Source organism: Otolemur garnettii, unplaced genomic scaffold (genome assembly GCF_000181295.1).
Source record: "Otolemur garnettii isolate 467f Iridium unplaced genomic scaffold, OtoGar3 scaffold00035, whole genome shotgun sequence".
Classification (NCBI taxonomy): Eukaryota; Metazoa; Chordata; class Mammalia; order Primates; family Galagidae; genus Otolemur; species Otolemur garnettii.
Window position 1 is genome coordinate 12,922,046 of NW_003852430.1, and position 21,551 is coordinate 12,943,596.

The 21,551-nt window shown below is 37.6% G+C and overlaps 1 protein-coding gene across 2 annotated transcripts in view; it reads left to right on the forward strand.

The window, feature by feature from the left end:
- ADGRB3 (adhesion G protein-coupled receptor B3) overlaps nucleotides 1-21,551 on the forward strand; it is a 734,763-nt gene that overhangs the window by 676,676 nt on the left and 36,536 nt on the right. For both annotated transcript variants that reach the window (XM_003789674.1, XM_003789673.2), the window contains 5 exons: nucleotides 699-765; nucleotides 3,097-3,182; nucleotides 8,419-8,517; nucleotides 8,844-9,015; nucleotides 20,820-20,915. In XM_003789674.1, the coding sequence (XP_003789722.1) occupies nucleotides 699-765; nucleotides 3,097-3,182; nucleotides 8,419-8,517; nucleotides 8,844-9,015; nucleotides 20,820-20,915 (520 nt within the window). The remainder of the gene's footprint in view (nucleotides 1-698; nucleotides 766-3,096; nucleotides 3,183-8,418; nucleotides 8,518-8,843; nucleotides 9,016-20,819; nucleotides 20,916-21,551) is intronic.

Below are 21,551 nucleotides of genomic sequence, written 5' to 3' on the forward strand. Positions count from 1 at the left end.
CAGCTAATTGTGAGGCTGAGGCAAGAGAATCCCTTAAGCCCAAGAGTTTGAGGTTGCTGTGAGCTGTGACACCATGGCACTCTACCCATGGCAACATAGTGAGACTCTGTCTCAAAAAAATAAATAAACAAATTTATCTTCAGTGAATTTTCTTGGTAGTGTTTGGGAAAAATGAAATCTGAGGGGAAAAAAGCATACAAATGTAGATTATCCCTTCCTTGCGATGATGGCTTTTAAACCAATTTCACCCAGCGTCTCAATGGCCTCAAGGAATAGCAGTTAAATAGCATGGGTAAGACTCTAAAAACACACTGTTCTTGCTTTAAAGCACGTTTAAAAAATTCAATAATGGATATAAAGTAGCATTTTATAAAATGTAAGTAATAGTCACCTTTGCAATAAAAGTAAATACAGAAATCTCGCTCTAAGAGTAATTTGTGTAAAATGTTTTAATTTCCTGAACGTAAGGCCTTATAATAAAAGTCTCTTTTCAGTGAGAGGTATATAGTATTTCTCACTCATGAAATGCTCTAGTGTGACCTTTTCTCTTTTATATCACCTACATATTCTTTCAATTAAATGTCTTTGAAATGTGCCAAAATTCCAAGGCTAACTGTGCAACCTAAGTTATTCCTATTACCCTTTGGTCTACTACTTATCACAAACTTTTCTTAGTTTTTATCTAATGTTTTTTTCAGCTGCTGGCTTTCCCTCGAAGGAGGACTTCTCTATGCTTTCGTCGGGCCTGCAGCCGCTGTTGTCCTGGTAAAACATCGAAATCAACTTCTGTCTTTTTTTTTTTTAGCAAGAGAAGACTACTTTGGTTCAATGAGAGTGGCGATTTTGATAATGTGTTTTGGGTGTAAATTTTAAAGTTCAGTGAACCATTGATTTGAATGTCAGTTGATGTCCAGCCTTTCATTACTCTAAAATATTCTTATTCTGAATACGAAGAATATTAAACTTGGGTGCGTGCTATTTCTCTTGCGGTAATTTCAGATTTGTGGAAATGTTTGAGTATATCTTAATAAATTCTTCCTCTTTAGTGTATAGAATCTCATCATTTATTATCATTTCACTTTATATTTTTCTGTATGATCCCTGCACTCAGTTAGTAACAGGAAGGGCTCTTCAAGCTGCCAATATGCAAAGAGAATACCTAGCAAGTGTTCTCAACCTCAGTGGAAGTGACATTTTGGACTGGATTTTTTTCTCCTATAGAGATTGTCCTGTGTATTTAAGGATGTTCAACACATCCCTTCCTTCCCAGTAGCACCCTCCAGTTATAACAATCAAAAATGTCTCCAGACTTTTTCAACGTTCCCTGTGGTGCAGAATTACCCTGATGAAGAATTACTGGCATAAGTTATATATAAGGATTTAAAATTTTTCTTCTCAGAATCACAAAGTAATTGCTTAAAATTTTAAGTTACAGTAACATGTAAGTGTTCCCACCAATTTGCCTTTCTCTCTCTCTCACTTTCTTTCTCCGGATTTATTGATTACAAATCTTTCTTGCCCAATAAATCATTGGAGAAAATAAGGGAGGGAAAAAAAATGACCCAAATTAAATATGGAGATTCGTATCACTGTGCAATTAGATTTCTAGTTGGAAAATTGCCCTTTGGTTTCTTGAACAATTTATTCAGAACATTGGGAGCTAATAACATCTTTCTTACTAACTTGGAGCGTGTGACATTTTTCCTCCTTTAAAGTCTGTTCCCCTTCCTCTAAGCTGTAACAGAGAGCAGAACCTAGTCTTCACAAGAAAAATAAAATCAAGGCGTGAGGCTTAGCGCATAGGGAAATCAAAACTATTAGACACACTTTTGTCTGCTGCATTGAATTTTTATGTAATCAATTGAATTATTTCCCTTAGCTGCCAGGTTAATGTGCGTATAACCCTGAAATGAGGAAACAAAGAATATGTTTATAATTGAAATACCAAAGTACGGTCTTTGGAGTGGTGACAAGTTCCCTCGTGATTAAGTTGTAGATTAATGGAAACGGTAGAATACATGTGTTCGTTTAATTCAAATAGTGAGAAGCAGAAAGATGAATAGCATTCACTTGGTTAAATGGCATCTTATCAGGAACGATGAAGACTGACATCTCCCAGGTCCCTACTAATAAATGTACTTTGGATCTTTGTTACATCAGCAATTAAGCATATTTCAGATTTCTGTGCACAGATTACATTGGCAGGGGTTGAGACTGCCCCAAAATTCTGTTGCCCAGGAATGATGGAAGATAAGGGGCAAGAAGGGAATTTTAAAATAAAAGAAATGTCTTTATTATCTTGGTTTCCCCATTAGACTGGACTCTTTTATCTGTGGAAATAGTGTGAGACCCACAGATGCTGGTCACAATCAACTGTGACAAATAGACTTCTGTAGCTTTTCATAATTTTACTTAAAAAATAAAAATACGTGCAATTTTACTTCACCTGTATCATAAAAAGGACCTTTTAAGTGAGAGTTGGAAAGTCTTAGAAAATAAGTGTTCACTAGAGCATATTGTAAAAATTGGTGCTCGTGTCCTTTGCTGGAAGGATTCTGACGAGTTGAATAGACTTTCCTTTTTGCCTAGGAAAGGACAGAGCAGCAGAATGCCCCTTAGCCCACAAAAAGGAACAAGCACACTATGTTAGCAATTCAGGCCTTCTGTCCTCCCTGCAGTAAATGGTGACTAAGCATCAATGCCTCTGGCGGCCAGGGCTTGCCTTAGCCTTTGGCACTAATACATGGAGTGAAGCTCATTTAACCAGTTGACTCTATTCAGGGTTGACTCAAAGTGAAGAATGTCAGATTGGCATATATGGTACTAGGCAACTGAAGTTTAATTTCACCCCAGGGCTAGCAACAAAGCATGGAAACTAAATGTACTTAATGTACTTTACAACCGTGAAGTTGCACACATCTGTAAAATTATTCTTTATGCGCTTAAATAATGTCTGAGAAGTGCTACCTACCAGGACTATTGTGAGCACATAATTCTATGGTGGTTATACATTGACAAAAGATGATTTTTCAGGAGAAACAGGGACCTGATTCCCTTCAGTATCATTGAAAGGTCAACTTTGTTTCTGTTTGACAGGTCAACATGGTGATTGGCATTTTGGTATTTAATAAACTTGTTTCCAGAGATGGGATCCTAGATAAAAAGCTCAAACACAGAGCCGGGTAAGCTGCGATTGGTAGATTTTGAAGGTTCTTTACCGGTGACTCCCGTCCTCCAGTTCCAGGTCATCACTGATTGCATTTGCCTGTGCCTTGAATTTTGTTCTTGGTTGTGCTGGTGCTTCTGGTAGATTCTGTCATTCAAAAGTTTCCAGTGTGCTGTTTTTAAGGAATATCACCCCAAATCTAAGAACAACATAACAGACCATTTAAAAACCTGAGTTTATTTGTGCATACTGCCTGCTCAGCCCTTCTTATGTAGGATAAATGTGAAGGCTGGACTTACTGTAGTTGTCTTTAGGTAAGGGTTCAAAGTGCTCCTAGTTTGGGTCGCAAAGGACAGGAGGCAGATTGGACAAAACGTTGGTATATGACACAACAGAATTGGGACAAGCAAACCTAACCAGGGGAAAATGTTGCATTTTCTTTGATTAATTGAATATATCAGAAAAAGATATCAAACACTATTTTTTTCATGTATTTTCATTTTGGGGGGCATTTTAAGTATAACTGGCTATAATTTGATCACTTATGGGTAAGAATTTTAAGTCTTTTGTGCTCTTATAATTTATGTAATGATTTACAAGATAAGATAATCCAAGTATTGTTTTCCCTAGTAAAAGACTGGTTTTAATGGCTTTCAATATAAAAATTTAATATCATTTATATTAAACATTAGAACTGCAATAGTGTAATAAAAATATCACTGGAGGTTCCTTCTTGAGAGGAATTTCTTCTCTCAATTATAACCTTTTTACAATATGGATAAGTTTTCATAACACCCTAAATAGAAAAACTGGAATTAGTACAGACACTAAACTATCTTTTTTTCTTACATTGTTTTAATTTCAACATATTAAGGAGGTACGATGCTTTTGATACATAGCTTGAATCAGGGCTATACATGTGCCCATCACCCAAGTAGTGTTCATTTTACCCTTCAGGTGGGATTTTACCCTCCTTATAATCAGTAAAATAAACTGATCGTACTGAATACCAGGTATAGAAACTCAGCTCTGCTATCAGTGGCATAAACAGAGGTAATTTAAACCAAAAAAGGAAAATGGGGGGCGGTGCCTGTGGCTCAAGAAGTAGGCTTGAACCTGCCGGCCCCAAATACCGGAGCTGGTGGGTTCAAACCCGGCCCTGGTCAAAACCTGAAAAAAAAAAAAAAAGAAAGAAAGAAAGAAAAATGCGGGTTTTAATGGTTAGGATAAAGCTTTGAATTAAAACAAAGCCAAGTCCGGCATCTAGCCCTGCAGTTTACCAGCTCTGTGTGTGTGTGTCCTTGGGCAGGTCACTATCTTTTTGCAACTCAGTGTCTTCTTCTGTAAGTTAGGGGGAAAGCCTCTTGTCTCTTAGCTTATATGAAATGGAGGGTGTCCGTGAAGTTCGTGTGCAGTTTAAAATAGCTAAACATAGTAAATCGCACATGAACTTCATGGACACCCTGTGTAATGTGTACCAAGTGTGTATTCAAGTACCTTGTAAATAGCAAGTATCCACTCATCATTCTTACTCTGAGTGAAATAAGAACGCCAACTGGAACAGGTGAAGTTGTTTTCCAAGGTCCCTGACTATCAATCAAGGGTCTGTGATTCCACCATTCATGGTCACAAAAAGAGATGAGAGCATCAAAATGACTTTAGTGCTGAGGATTTATGAAATTCATATCAATTAATTATCTTATGTACAATACCCAGTTTGATTCACAGAGCTCTTTGTAAGAGATAACATAGGTTTAGAAGAAATGATAATATCGCTGCATTATTTTTAAAATTATCCATTTTAATATATATATATTAGCCAAGAAATTATAAGTTCAAAACCTTTAATTCTAACAGTATTTTTAGAAGTTGTGTATATTTCATTAGCAGTAGTGGGTCTGTGTTCTTCTAGTTCAGAGGCCACTGCCAGAGAAATGGACAGGTTAGAAAGGCAGAATTCTGAGCTATTGATAAATTAATGACTTTAGTTTTGAAAAAAATATTGCTAATTGGGTGGCACCTGTGGCTCAAAGGAGTAGGGCGCCGGCCCCATATGTCAAAGGTGGCGTGTTCAAACCCAGCCCCAGCCAGACACTGAAAAAAAAAAAAAATACACATATATATATATATATATATAGCTAATATAAAATCCTTTTTAAGTTTAGGTGAGTATAAGTTGAAATTTGTTCTCTATTGCAAAGCATGATTAAAATAATTTTAGAAGCTACATTTGTTCAAATAATTTCAGTTCATAGAGAAGTAGTGAGTATTATAGTAAAGAAAGACTCCAGTTAAGAACAAATAATCAAAACTACAGAAATATTGAGCAGGATGCCAATTTGTTGACTTGACAATTGCTTTTTCAAATTATAAAAACCTTTTCAGGTTATTTGAATAAGCATACATATCAAGCTTTTTTTATATAACTCTGTGATTATTTAGAAAAGAATATTACATCAGGGTATTTCTTTTTTTTCTATTTCTTCGTTCCCTTCTTTTTATAATCACTTATTAGAAATGGCCAAGCTCATAGTTTGCACTCAATAAATATTTATAAGGAAATGAATGAAAGAATGTTTAATAAATAATAAAATAGTTTGACAAGATTTATAATACCCAAGCTATATTAAATTTTTTCTGATACACAGAATGTATTTACCAAAGGGAGATTTATTATGCAGGGTAAAATGTCAGGTATCTTTTAGAACATCTTAAACATAAAATTTAATTTTCTCTATTTTTCTGCAGTGGAGCTTTCTTATCCACGGTTTCAAACTGCTTTAAGTTATCTACCTGAAACTAAGCAGACTATTTATCAAGATTGTTCCCAAATTTCTTGTGACTTTTCCAAAGCAGGAGGGAATATACTTCCTTTCCAGGGAATATTTTAGAGTATTAACAATCAACCCATTAGGTCATATTTTTCCTTACGGGAAAGAAAAATAAAATTAGGAAGGTAACTTGGGAATTTGTCAACTTTGAGATCCACAGTAATGATGAGAATAGACTGAACAGATTGGGATTGGGGATCCATGCCTTGGTGGATGCATTTGTTATATTTAAACATGTGGACAATTCAGCCTTTTTTAACCAAACTTTTTATTTTACAAATGCATAATTTCCCTTGTATGAAATAAATAAGATTTTATTTTTCACTGCAGCAACTCAATTTAGCATCTGGACTATATGTTCTTTACATTATATTAAATTCTATAGTGGCCATAGAAACCAGGAAAAATTTCACATCTCTCTAGGCCACTAATCTTTCTTCTACTTTATTCACATTCAATAATAGAAAGCCAGAGGTATCAAATCAACTGGTCCCCATCCTGGTTTGCAGAAGTTAGCCCTGAGTAAGGGAAGTAGGTATAAGCCTCAAATAAATCTCAAATAAAGACAAATAAGCAATTCAAATACTGATATAAAATTTATTTTCAGACAAGACTATACTTAGATTAAATCACAATTTTCAGGACTAGGCTAGTTGCTTATACATTGTTTACTTAAAATTCGTTTTTAGTCGTTTTTGGCTTTTCAATCTTGTGTCAGAGCCTAAAGGGAAAGTATCTATTCAATTGAGAAAGAAGCCATGTTCATGTTCAAAGCCCAAGTACCAACTAGCCTATCTTCAGTGATAAAGAAAATAAGAAATGACTAAGCCAGGCCTTTTCCATATTAATCTGATCAGATTTAATAAAGAAACTCAAAGGTATAGTTAGGGCAGTGGTGCTCGTTCCTATTTGCTCCTCAGAAAAATCTATGGAACTTTAAAAAAGACAGATGCCCAGAACTTCTTAAATTAGAGTCTTTGGGGTTGGGGACAAATAGCTGATCTCTGTAGAGATCACTGGTCTAAGTACACTTTGGGAGTACTTTTAAGCAGATCCCGTGTCCATTGAGGCATTAGTGAACTAAAGTAGGTAGAATATTGTTTACATATTATTTTGAGAAGTTTGGGCCCATGTGGTTGCTGCACATGTTCTGGGTTGGATCAATAAAGTGAATGATTTAGTATTGTAGTCCCCAACTTCGAAAGCTTTGATTTTTCTCCTGGGGTCTGCTGATCAAGCTACATACTTAATAGATTTCCAATTTATTATCTCACATGAGAACTAGTCACAAATGAGTACACTTATTTAAAAGAAACAAGACATTCTAAATTGTGAGCTTCTTCCAATTTTCTCTCTTCTGCCACTTTTGTTATATGCATAGTAATGTTATCTGCACTAACACATTATTTCTAAAAATCTTACAGGGTAAACATAGTTTAGATATAGACAGCCCATGGGAACGGACTAATGCATCACACCACAATTCAATTCGAATTTTAATTCAAGTAACTCCTTTTGGTCTTTGTTTGTGTTCTAATAAACCCATCATTTTCAAGGTACACCCTTTTAAAAATGCACACAGAGTTTACCTGGGCAGAGTGACTTTGCTTCTGTGATGTACCAGATGGAGTCTAACTTGTTTGGATCTGAGTTTACCTGTAGAATCCTCTAGAATAGAATAGACCATTTCAATGCTATGAGGTTGGAGTCTATGACTTCAGAAATTTCTGAAAGGATATTTTAAACTTTATTATGTCAAATGGGTTTTATTAAAGCAGAAAATGATCACTCTTTATATTATCAACTAATATTTCATTAAGTTTCATCAACCGCTATATTCAGATCATCTGAAAATGTGGACGGTTGTGGACGGTACATCAATGCTATAAGAAATTTCAAAATATGAATCTGTTGAAATAAAAGCTGCATGTTTAAAAACTAATTGAAGTCTCCTCAGATATATCCCTTTCTCTATTGAAACTCTGAGATAGATGTTTATATTTCAGAAGGTTTTAACTGATGTATGTGCCTTCCACAAATAACAATGAAACTCCTTAAAACTAGGAGTCCTAACACATTCGATTGTCAGAGGTCTGAATGAAGGATTCTCACTGTGTGTCTACACAAGTACATGCTTAACTCAGTATATCGGGCAACTTTAAACTATACTTAGTGCCATTTTAGGTGTAAATGATATAAATATGCTTTGCATGCAACTAAGGCCCATACTATTGTAAGGTAAATATTACAAAGATAATATAGAGTATAAATGCATCTTTGACAATGGTCTAGAGCATTCATCTTTGATAAGTATACTTTTCTGCATGAAATCGTATTTAAAAGCTAACTTGTGGCAGAGCTTTCTTTTTCGGTGACAATTCAATATTTTGTTCTTTTTGTGGGTGTTCTGTTTGTTTGCAGTCAGATGAGCGAGCCTCATAGCGGTTTGACGCTCAAATGTGCCAAGTGTGGAGTAGTTTCAACAACAGCTTTGTCAGCCACCACCGCCAGTAACGCCATGTTAGTCCCAATCATTTACATCTTCTTGTTACGAATCTTTTACAGTGCATGTGAGAAAATGCTATGATGCAAAGAAAAAAAAAATGTGTTTGGCTAATATTAGACCTAAGAGCATACTTAAATATTCATAATTGGTAACTGCCTTTATACCTATTGTGGGATAGTCTATAAAAAAATATAAACCTCTCAACTGTTATCTGCTTCGTGGTTTCCAAGTTAGTGGTCTTGGTACCACATACAAGAATGCTTTGCTGAATGGGGGTTTGGTGCTGGCCTGGGGCGTGATGTGCAGCCACCTCATGTCGCTCCCTCCTGTCTCTCCACAGGGCGTCTCTCTGGAGCTCCTGTGTGGTGCTGCCCCTGCTGGCATTGACGTGGATGTCCGCAGTTCTGGCCATGACAGATAAACGCTCCATATTGTTTCAAATCCTTTTTGCCGTGTTTGATTCATTACAAGGCTTTGTCATAGTCATGGTCCACTGCATTCTTCGAAGAGAGGTGAGAAATATGATTCTTGTGAGAGAGAAGAGTGATGATTAGGAGGGTTTTTTTTTTTCTAACAAGTGTTATCTTTTATTTTCATATCTTGATCTTCAGATTAAAGCTGGTCTCCTCCACTGGTAGTCACTTAGGAGTTAAAGGTGATGGGTAGATTTAAGGCATAGCTCAGGAGGATGCCTGGAGCTTTAGTCTGGAAGTGATATAAACAGATGGGACTATGCAGAGGAGATATGGCCAGAGGTGCCAAGGACCAGGGAAAGTAGATTAAAGAGAGGATACAGTTTCCTTTTATGTGGGTATATATTAAATCATCTGCTGGCTTACATTTGTATTGAGTACATTGGATACTTGCTCCTCCAGTCTTATGATACTTTACTAAGAAGAATCTGTTTCAACTCCATCCAGGTTAATACAAAAGATATAAAATCTCCATGTTTTATGACTGCCCAGTGTTCTGTGGTATACATATACCACAGTTTGTTAATCTGTTACTGGGTTGATGGCCATTTAGGTTGTTTCCATATCTTGTTGATTGTAAATTGAGCTGTGATAAACAATCTAGTGCAAACGTCCTTAAGATAAAAATGAAAGTTGGAGGGAGGGGGAACAAGGGAGGAGGGGGAGAAGACGAGGGAAGGGAATTGGTGTGCTCACAATTGGCACAATATAAGGGCATATGTTGCACCTCTTGGGTGTGGGACACAACTACAGGAGGGACTCTAACAAATGCAAACATCTTAACCTAGTTGTTTGTACTTTCACATTAATCTGAAAATTTTAAAAAAGTATAAAAACGAAAGAAAGAGAGGATTCAGGAGTGATTGATAGAGATATATCTCCTAGAACAAATGGTAAATGAGAGGGTAGGGCAGCATATGTTTAAAATACATAGCTCTGGGGCTGGGCATGGCGGCTCACGCCTGTAATCCCAGCACTCTGGGAGGCCAAGGCAGGTATATTGCCTGAGCTCACAGGTTCAAGGCCAGCCTGAGCCAGAACAGAACCACTTCTCTAAAAATAGCCGGCCATTGTGGCAGGCACCTATATTCCCAGCTACTTGGGAGGCTGAGGCAAGAGAATCCTCTTAAGCCCAAGAGTTTGAGGGCCATGGCACTCTACCAAGGGCAACAAAGTGAGACTCTGTCTCAAAAATAAATAAATAAATAAGTCACATAGTTCATAAACCCATTCCCTAACTCATGCTTCCTCACTCAGCAAATCCTCATTCTTCATACTAACTAATTTTTTTGTAAATAGAAAATGTTGGAGATGAATGAATAGTTCTTTTGTCTCTATACTATGTTACAGTTAAGGTTACTAAACATTAAGGATTTTGACATGAATATTTACTCTCAGAAAATACTAGCAATGTGCACAGTGAGACATGCCAGGCAGTAATGGTCCCCAGTAGCTATAGACCTATAATCACAGCATTTCCCTGGGTCATGATGGAGGTTCACTGTCAGCAGTCAGGGAAGGAAGAAGTCATCCTTCATGAGTGGAGATATTAACTAGCTCCAAATCCAACCAGAGCAGTGAGAGATTTCAGACTTGAGTTGTTTAGGGATAAAACATTGTTTTCCAACCTGTGTGCAAATTATTCTGAATGCTCGCAGGCACTGACACAGTATATACAAGGTTTATGACTCATTTTAGCATTTACTCTAGGGATGAGTGGTAACAAAAACACACACTGATACAGCGCCATGCTAGTGATTTTGAGAAAATGGTCCACGCTGTCATTTTGCATCACCTAGCTTGTTTGAGATCTTTATTATGATGTGCACATCGCAAAGAGAGACATGTGAGGATAAATACACACCACATCGTTTCCACAGCGACATGTGGAGGGAACCAAAGGCTTTTACCTGCTTTACCAGATGGGGATGACGATATTTCTGAGCTGTTTTAATAAGATACAGATGTCAGCAATAAACCTACATGTGTATTCTAAGAACATTCTATGGGAAAAAAGAGTGAAAACAGATGAGGAGGGACCTCACATTGCAAGAGGAAGACAGTATTGCCCCATTTAAGAAATCTGATGTAGTGTACAGTTTCCAAGCCTTACTATTCCTTCATCACAAATTTCCACGTTGAATATCAGCGTTAACAACCTTCCAAGTACAGAGCTCTTTATACGCCCAAGGAGTGAAAGTTAAAAGGAAATTGAACAATAATTTAGCTTATGTTCTTATCCAACTATAATTATCTTGCAGGTCTTCTGTATTTCATATTTATATAATATACTTGGCAGCACCTGTGGCTCAAAGGAGTAGGACGCCAGCCCATATACTGGAGGTGGTGGGTTCAAACCCAGCCCCAGCCAAAAAAAACTGCAACATATATATTTAATATATATTTTAGTAACAAAATTGATCTAAAGGTTAGATAAATTATTTTTTGATTGACAATTCAGAATGAAATGTTTTATGAAAGGTTTTATGTAAAATACATGGTATATAGATACATGCAATTTTCAGAACATCATAGTTTCTTAGGTGCTAAAGCATAAAAAGTGCCACATCTCTAAATAAGCTTCTGAGTTTTTTTCCCTGAAATAAGCTTTCTAGACAGTTTGGACTATCATCAGAATATGTGGGTTTTTAGAGTGACATATGGTGATGGCTAATTATCAAAATTTTGCTGCTTACATGAAGAAAAATGTTTGGCATGAAAAGTCTAGATTTCCCTCGGAATTTTTTCATACTTGATAACTGGACTATTAATGGTGAAAAACATGATTTAAGGGTAACTAAATCAAGTCACGAAAATAAATGCTTCTGCTAAAGTAGGTGTCCATAAATATATATCTTCTGTATCAATGGAGAATAAAAATATGGATATATCTCTTTTGCATTTTTCCATTATTAGTTTAAATTGAATAATTTCATAGGTGGTAAATTAACATCAGCATGGCATACATTCTTCAGTTCCAACACTGAAGTGAAAAAATCACGTGCCATTTTTTTCTTTTGCATTGAACCTTAAAATACCTCGTAACGTTACTATAAATTCACGGAACAGATTTCAGTTGTAGGGCGAGTCTTCTGCAGAATTCCTAAGAAGAAGTTGTCACTGAAGCACTGAAAGGCTCTTGTTTAAAAGGATTTTACAAACCCCAAGGAACATATCATAGTAGGCACCTTGAGGCCACAGAAATTCTTCTTGACCTTCTAAATGCATACACTTTGACCCTGGCAGTGGGTCTGTCTCATACACCAGCGACCACATTGCCCTAACATCAACCATGGTGTTATGAAAACAGAAGGACCCTCCCATCTCCCCTGTGTCTCCTGTGAACAAGAGTTCCAGAAGAATACCCCAAAGTGTATGGAACAGATCACTGGCTATAAAGTACTAGGTGATGATTCATATCTATAAACCTATTTGATAATTTACAAGAGATCCTAGGAATGTAGTTTTCTCTTGAGTCCTCTTTCACTTTAAAATATGTTCCTCACAATAAATCAAAATAATTTGTGTGGATTTTTCTTCCTTAAAAATGTATAAGCAGGCTCGGCACCTTTGGCTCTTGCGGCTAAGGCACCAGCCACATACACCTGAGCTGGAGGGTTCGAATCCAACCTGGGCCCACCAAACAACAAAGACGGCAGCAACAACAACAACAACAACAACAAATAGCCAGGTGTTGTGGCGGGTGCCTGTAGTCTCAGCTATTTGAGAGGCGGAGGCAGGAGAATCACTTGAGTCCAGGAGTTGAAGGTTGCTGTGAGCTGTGACGCCACAGCACGCCACTAAGAGCAACAAAGTGAGACTCTGTCTCTAAAAAAGAAAAAGAAAAAAAATGTATAAGCAATGTAAGAAATATTTCCTCTTTATTTAGATGCTAGCTACATAAATACTTCCATTTCTATGTATTTTTGACATTCACGAACATTATTTTGTCCTCTTTCATCTTTAATGACTATCCCAGTATGAATTCAAAAGGCTTTACCCACATTGATTTGTGCAATCTTTCTGTGGAGGAGGTGGGAATATACAGAAAAGGAATATAGCCTTGTGGTTTAAGAAGAAAATAAACAAAATACATAGTACTAGAACTGCGGTACTTTGAAAGTGTTGCACATGGAATCTAATTTATTTTTGAAGTGCCTTTGCTTTTAGTGGCTACAATTTTGAAACTAAAATCATTTCAAATCAGGACAGAAGGGCAAAATGATCACTCTGGTATTTCCAACTCAATTATATTCCACTCCCTAAAAGAATAAAAAATAGTGATTTTTGCATAGCTATGTGTTATGACCTCCAGATTTGAAATCTTAATATTTAAGTTTCATGAAACATATATTCTTCAAAATAGAGTTTCTTCTTCTGGATTAACTTTTTCTTTTGAATTATTTTAGTAAATGGCTCTAAAGAAAATGGCTCTTTCTGTAGAAAAGAGAAAACAGAAAGAGGGAATAAGCACACAGAAAGTAAGCCATCTGATTTATCACAACAGCTTCCGTTCAGCAATGAAACCTGGATCTTAGAAGCTAATATGTATAACCGCTAGTCGTAACTCTAATAGGACAGTAATAAATGCATCCTTCATTTAACCATCATCAGCTGGTTAGCATTCACTGGCTTAAGCAGATATCCGCATATACTATTTACTATTCTCTGCATTGCTATGGAAATTCAAACAGCACAAGAGTTATGAAACCTTTGAAATAGTTACTGTTGCTAGGAAACCACTTTCTTGGTGCCTGAACATTCTTCCCATCTCTCTGTCTCTAGCTGTGTCTGGCTCTAGCACAATCTTACAGCTTGATGTCAGAGGGGGAAAATAACAAGACTGTGATACAAAATAAGCTACAATAAAACTCTTCCCCTAAATGGAAGGACAAAAAGAAAACGCTTAAACGGATAATTGTGTTGTTATCAGTGAGTGAGAGTCCTGTGGCTGTTCCGTGGAGTCAGTAGCAGGCACAAGCTCCTCTTTTCTCCTTTCCAAGCACTGGCAGGAGGGCTAGGCTGCACCAGATGAGGTCCCCAAATCCTGATCCAAACCTGTGAAACAATTTTGTAGCAAAGTGCTTAAAATAAAAATGAACTGTGTTTTTTTTCTCTCTCTCTTCCCTTCTTTCTTTTGCTTTCTTTCTCCTTCCCTTCCTCCCTCCTTCTCTCCCTCCTTCACTTTTTTAAACCAATTTCCCATTTAGTCTTATTATTTTCCACAAAGAGTACAGATAAATAAAATTATTTATAAGCACATGACCGTGAACACACAGACGAGCATTCTTTCCTATCTAATCTAAAACCAATATTCTCCTAATGCGAAACATTTTTTTAAATGAAGTCAGTAGTGATTAAATAACTAGACAACAATTTGCAAAGATGTTGTATGTAATATTTCCATGTCGCATGCAATAGCTCAAATAAAAAGCTGTGTGAACCTCAAAGCTTGGCCGTTTACAGAGAAATTAGGTATGACCCATTAGGATGGAAGGATGTGGATCTGAGACCTGCACAGTCAGGGCTGGGTTGGGGTTTAACTGGTCTTTACAGAAGAAGGAGTAGATGGGAAGAGACTTCAGAACTTAATGGGTCCTGAGAGAACAATGGGGTGGAAGGATTAGGGAAGTGAAGGTTTCAAATGGAAGATGGAGAGGGATTACTGGGCATGTGGCTTATACGGGCTGGAGTGAGGAGTAAAGAGTTTGTTTTCTGGGACCACATAAAGCACATGGAGGCAGAAAAAAGTGATCTGATCCTGGACACCAGAGGGACTTTTTAAAAATAGTTATTGCAGCATCAAAAGAAAGACAATAGTGATGACCCTTGAAGACACTGACGTTGATTAAGTGGTGCTTCAGAGCTCTCAGGGCAGGGTGTTTGTTCAGTGGTGGTGGTAAGAAGCCACTGTGAGTGGTGTTATAACGCAATTTAAATAAATCGAAGGGAATTAGTGAGTGAACAAACTAGTGCAGGGAAGGTCAAGGGATGGAGCCTTATTCTGAACTTGCTGAGAAGGAAGATAAGGGGGAAGTGGGTTGCCAAGAGCTTTGTCTTTTTTGATGTTTGTTTTTTTTTTTGTTGTTGTTGTTTTTTTAGAACTTGAAGGTTCAGAGAAAAGCATTTAAAATTTTTGTTGTTCTGATTTGTTTTTCATAAAATAGGATATGTACTTTGAAGTAGTAGAATGGCTGGAGGTATCAGAAGGAACTTGGATTTTATCAGAATCCAAAGAGTGGGAACCCAAGGGCTGCTAAATAGAAACATGGACATGGCACATTGAGGATAGTATTCTCGTCTTCCTATACACCTTCCCAGAATTTAATGGGGCCCTGAGGGAACAGTGATGTCGAAAGATTAAGGAAGTTAATCCTCGTCTGATTAAGATTTCAAATATAAAAAGATGGAGAGAGGTTAGCAGGCATCTGGTTTACTGGGGTGGAGAGTGGACAGTCTGTCCACATCCCTCTGTACCTCTTCCCAGGAACTGTCAACCTCACTTCTTTCCATAGCCGTTCCATTTCTTAGGCAGGGGACTATACATTCTACCTCTCATCCCAGATTAGACTTTTCAGATTTAGTGTAATTGCAATTATGGTATCAATATTTGTATCAGTCTTAATCTGCACCGTGGTTGTCTGAGTCCACGCAGAGACATAAGGGGTTAAGAGCATGAAATCAGGTGAGAGAAATGGCGTCAGTGAACCAGTTCAGACTCAGCTAATAAGAAAAATGGACAAACTCGGGCATGCCTGCCAGGTGGCATCCCACTGTGACTTGCTGTCGCCTAAATTCTTCCGCTGGAAACTCACACGGCCCTCCCAACTGTCCTTCACTCTGGGTGGCAGCACAGTTCTTCTCTCTGTCCTCAGGAGGGATATTTGGACACAGGCAGGTGGACGGGCAAGTCCCACTCCCCCTCCTTTCCCGCTCACAGGGCCCCCTTGCAGGAGTGTTAAACTAGTAAGAAGATCAATGTGTCTTGAGTAGATGTTTCAAATGAAAACTGACCTCATTGCTTTTTATTTCTTACATTTTATCTAAATTGTAAGAGGTAGAAGATTATGGTACAGCAACATAATTTCTGACCCCTTGGCAGTAATTGTTTTGACTCAGTCCTTCACCCAATCTTATTCTTGGCTCAGTAAGGCCGGAAGGGTGGAAGCAAAGTGGTGTATTAGAAGGAGGAGTAGCTTTCAGGTCACATGACCTCCTTCCGCTCCCAGTTTGGCCACTTCTTACTGTCCTGATCTTAAACAAGTGACCTAAGCTCTCAAATCTTCAGAGCCCGCATCTATCACAATAAAATCATGTCTTCCCCAAGTGGGATGGCACAAGGCTAAAAGAAAGTATCACCTATGCAGGCCCAGGATTGCGGTATCCGGCATATGCAAAATTTCCTTTTTTTTTTTCTTTCCATAATTTCCTTTTCTTTTCTTTCCCATTTGTGTATTAAAGAAATGCTGCTACATTTTTTCAGACTATGTATAAGAAAGGTCATTTAGAGAAGCTCTTACAATGACCCCAAAAGTGATGCAAAAAGTCATTTGAAGGTAAAAAGCTGAGGGAATTTTAGAGATTGAGTGAAACTTTGCATGTTAGAAGACTCTAGCAGAAAGTTATTGGGACTGAGATTTGGGTCTGTAGCCCATATCTTTCTTTTTTTGTATAGCAGATGCCAAACCTTCATTTTTGGTTTTTATTTCCTTCGCTATCAGAAAAGCTAGGTAACATTTCAATAACGTGAAGTCATTCATACTACCCCGTCCACTGGCATAATAGACACGAAATTGAGAACAGTCTTACTCTCTGATTAACTTAGTACAGGTTCCTGTGATTGGAAAGAGAGCCATCTGTTCATTTGTGAAACAATAGACACCATAGTAGGCAGGAGACCCAGGAAAAGCAGAACCTCCCCACCCCACAAGGAAGCAATCGCAAACAATTACAAAAATGTAACTTTATTTATTTTCCTGGCTTAAAACAATCCTCCAGAACAGGGAGGCAAGAAGCATCAAGGTAAAACTAACCATGAAAGGTGAAGATTTGGGGTTTGAGTTGCTCAGTAGCTAAATACAGAGCCCACTTCAAACTGTACTGCTCTTCCCTGTGAGGTTTCTTTAAATTGCAACACTGCCAAACACGCTCCGTCCTGGTCCCCAGCAATCGCTAAATCTGGCACCGACTCTCACAGTGACACTGCCAGCTGCCTTCTGAGCTCCGGCGAATCCAGAAGCTCTGAGTTTGCTGCTGCTGAGATGAACTGAATTCTTCTCTCTGTGGGGGACATACAGGAGCGAGACATCCCCCTGCAGACCTCTTTGAACTTGTGTCTCATCCAGGAATCTCTCCACACCAAGAAGAGTTGGTCGCTTTTTCGGCAGTTTTTAGAGCAGCCCACAGCAGGATCCAGGCAAGATATCTTTGGAAGTGGTGCTTGGATGCTTGCCGGGAGGCAACCTTGATGGCTTATTGTTTTTTCTTCACCATATTTTGTGATGCTTTTTTGTTCATCTCACAACATGCCATCCAATTTCCTTAAAGTCCCCTAAATGTTCCGGGGCCAGTTACCTATCTGTTTCTGGCTCCTCCCCCAAATATGTAAACCTGTCAATTAAAGTGAACAATCCACTACAACCTTATCGTAAAAAGAGATACTGAAGTCTGAATTTTAACTGTCTCAAAATTTGTCTTAAATATTTAATTGTTTTCCCCAGGATTATTTAAGAATTATATTTACTGGTTTCCGGTAAGTTTTTTGAAAAAATATTAATTACATAAGAACTCATTATTTTAATATCTAATAAATCTTAAAATATTACCGGATGGTACCTGTGACTCAGAGGAGTAGGGTGCCGGTCCTATATGCCAGAGGTGGTGGGTTTAAACCCAGCTCCGGCAAAAAAAAAAAACTGTAAAAAAAAAAAAAAAAAAAAAAATATATATATATATATATATATAACCTAAAGTAAGTGACTGGTTCCCCATAAATAGTGAGTTAATGACTCCATTGTCCAGCATTGGAATTATGACTGTTGACACAGAGGATTTTAATTTCAGGATGAGATAGCCAGGTCTAGATTCAAGGTTTGTTTTGTTTCTTTCTTTTACCTTTTTTATGCTGTCTGCTTTTTAGAAAATCCCAGTTGTTTTTCTTCAGCACTATTAACATTGATTCACCAAAATCAAAACACTGTTTACCTGATAGAAAACTCAATTTATTATCAAAATATTCCCAAATGGCTGCGAATGCTTTCTCTGGGTACTTTGTTGCCGGGAGCACCGTCTTCTGTGATAAGAAATATGTGCTATCAAGTGTAGTCTAATCATTCTCTCCCGACAGTGTTGGCCAAATAGTAAGGCCAATTCCTCCAAATTGCCCCAATGCATTTTTTAGTATTTTTTTTAAAAACCTAATGGAACATTTGGAATCAAGGAGACTTCTACAGATCTTTCTGAAGTAGAAGTATCAGAGGCCCTGAATGTGTCAGAGAATCTAACACTTAAATTAAGGCATTTATATGACCATTCAGATGACCTTGGACTTACTGGAAATTTTTTGTACTCTTCTGCTTTACATTTCTTCTAAAAGGCATTGACTGATTTGTGAAGCTGACATCATTTTCCAGTGTAGAAGTGCCTTTTATTCAATTATCATATTTGGGAGGTTAGTAGTTGAAGGTATTGATTTAGTATCTGTATATTCTGAAAGGGAGTGAGGTATCTTTTATATCTCCCTCAATTAGATAGTGCATTTTTAAGAGAAACTTATAGAAGTTGTTTTTTTACATTTCATCGTTAGCCAGAAATACTGATAGTTCCACTCTGAAAGTCTGAAAATAAAGTGATTAGTGTGGACCAGTCGGATTAATGTTCGGTCTTACCAGAATGTTTCATATATTATGTATCGTAATATTTAGAAATAGATTTGAAGGAAATCTTCATGTGACAAGCTCCCTGAAGGCCACATTGAGATACATTATTTAACTTCCTTTATAAACAGTGCCTTCTTTAACACTTGCCTTGGGGCCCAAACAGAAAATTAGCATGTATTTATTTTTCCAACGTTGGTTCTTCAGGTTGTTTCCTAGAAGTACATACACTTTGTTTGTGGATTCCCCAGTTCAGATTTCCGTATAACAGAAAAAGTGGATAGCTGGCAAACACTAGACTCATTGCAAAGTTTTGCTTTTTAGCATGTCACTCTGTAACCAAGGACAGCTTCTTAAGCAAAAGAGGGACATTGGAAACATTCACGTCTCAAAAATCATTGTCCGGGTTGTGTCTCCACTGGGAAACACCGGGTGGTCTCATTCTACATAGTATTCATCCAGTCCTTTAGGGAAAAATGGTTGGACTGGATTGTACCGCACCTGTCCTTGGCCTGACACGTTTGAAAAGGAAGTAAGAAATTACCTTGCTGGATTATGTCAGGCAGTTCCTCATTCTTTTCCAGGGAGATTCTAGTTATAGAAATATTAGGATCATAGAAGGGGAGAGAGTCAGGGAATACTGAATCCATCCCCCACTAAGTTCTTTTATTTCACAGCTTTCCTGGTGACAGCCCCAGGATTAGAACCTGAGGGGGGGAAACAGAAGTACAGGAAGGTCTCGTGACGAGACTGGTTGGCCCATCTGTCCTGGTGACTGAACTTGGTGCCACTTTCTAAATCCTGAAACTTGCACAGAGGCTACAAGGACTGTGAAATGGGTGAGAGCACCAGGAGGAAGCTGGAGACAACTTACGAAGCTCCAGGGTTTTGGTTTTGGGGTGTTTGTTTGTTTCTTTTCCAGCCAACAGGCATATACTCACATCTCACATCAAAACGGTGATGGGACATTTCACATGAGTGTTTTTCAAAAGTCAAATTCTTATTTGTGGACATTGGTAGTCTTTATAAAGGTGCTTCACTATAATACGGGAAAATACAACATCATCTATGGATATTTTTATCCAATAAACCAGATTATAATACATAAGAAGAATATCAATAATATGAAGTTAGAAAAACAAATATCAGTCAAATGAATTTTGATTGACTTGCAATAAGTAGCCACGTGGGAAGCGTCTCTCCAGAGAGTGTAAGGGGCCTACGGAACCAGAGGAACTGGGCAGGACAAACCGGGGCAAAGCCATCTTATGCTCAGAGTCATGGTCAATTGCTTCTGTGCAACCATTCATGTTCACTGACTTGCTTTGTAATAAAAGAGTTAATGTTACTAGAACTTTCTTGTAATATGTTTGTTCTTTATTCAGAATTTGATTATGAATGGAGATTAAGGAAATTAGGCTTTGCTAGGGAATGTTTTATTCCCAAGACGGTCAATCAGAAATAGAGCTGTTTTCTTTCTCTTTTGTTTCACTGGGTTTTGTTTTTCAATAGTCTGCCCAAAGACTTGTTACACACGGAAAAAAAAAAAAATCCCAAATCAATTCCAGGCCAGAAATCATTGAGTCATCTCCTTTTTCACAATGTTTAAAGCTATTATGAAGATAATGCCATACCAAAAACTAAATTCTCCTTGAAAGGCACATAGTATTTGTAACAGTAGAATAAATCTTCCCTCTGGCAGGAATTATTAGTGCTGAGCCATATGTGGCCATTTTGATAGCTAAGGAGTTCCCAGTGCTTCCCCCTGTAGATTGCGGCAAGTGATAAATTTCCTTGACATAAAGCGAAGTCCCAGGACACCAGCATTTGTATTAGGAACAAACAAAATGGGTATTAGATTATAAAACAAGGACAACCATTTTCTCATAGTCGATTGCCAACATAGACAGTATCTTATTATTAAGAGAGAAGAAAATTACTATGCATTGTTTTCTCCCCACCCTGCAGGTTCAGGATGCATTTAGATGCCGATTGAGAAACTGCCAGGATCCAATCAATGCTGATTCCTCCAGTTCTTTTCCTAACGGGCATGCTCAAATCATGGTGAGCTTTTATTTTTCCTCTGATTGTTAATTCAGTTCTTATCTCTCGAGAAAATAAAAAATAGCTTGCAAATAAAATAGTATCAAAATCCCATTTTGAGTGACTTTGGCTTCAGTTCATTAACAGACTTAGGATTCTGATGAGTAAGTAGTCTGGATTGCTTGGGAGGCCAGGATTTCTTCCTGGTCCCCTGGGGTGGAGTCCAGGTGTTGGTGATTCCATGAGCAGCTATAGGACCACTGTCCTAAAACACAGGAATAGCCACCCTTCCAGTGACAGATCAGTTATTGAACATGAGGTCTGACTGTTGTTGGAATTTCAGGATACTTTAAGCTTAACCATTTCAATGTATTTTAGAAATGAAAGAAGATTGAAGCTGTGTCATTCAAAGCAGAACTTAAATACGATTTTTTTTCAATTTAAAATATTTTAGTTTTTTTTAAATATTTACAAAGTACAAAATTCGAGTGATACAAAGTGTAGAAGTTCTCTTCCTCAGCCACCCAGTTCTTCTCCCTGGAGGTAGCCAGTATCACTAGTTTCCTGTGTATACTTTCAGGGAAATTCTATATATACAAAAAAAATGTGACTGGCAGAAATCTACACATTCTATTCTGCAAATTGCCTTTATTGAGG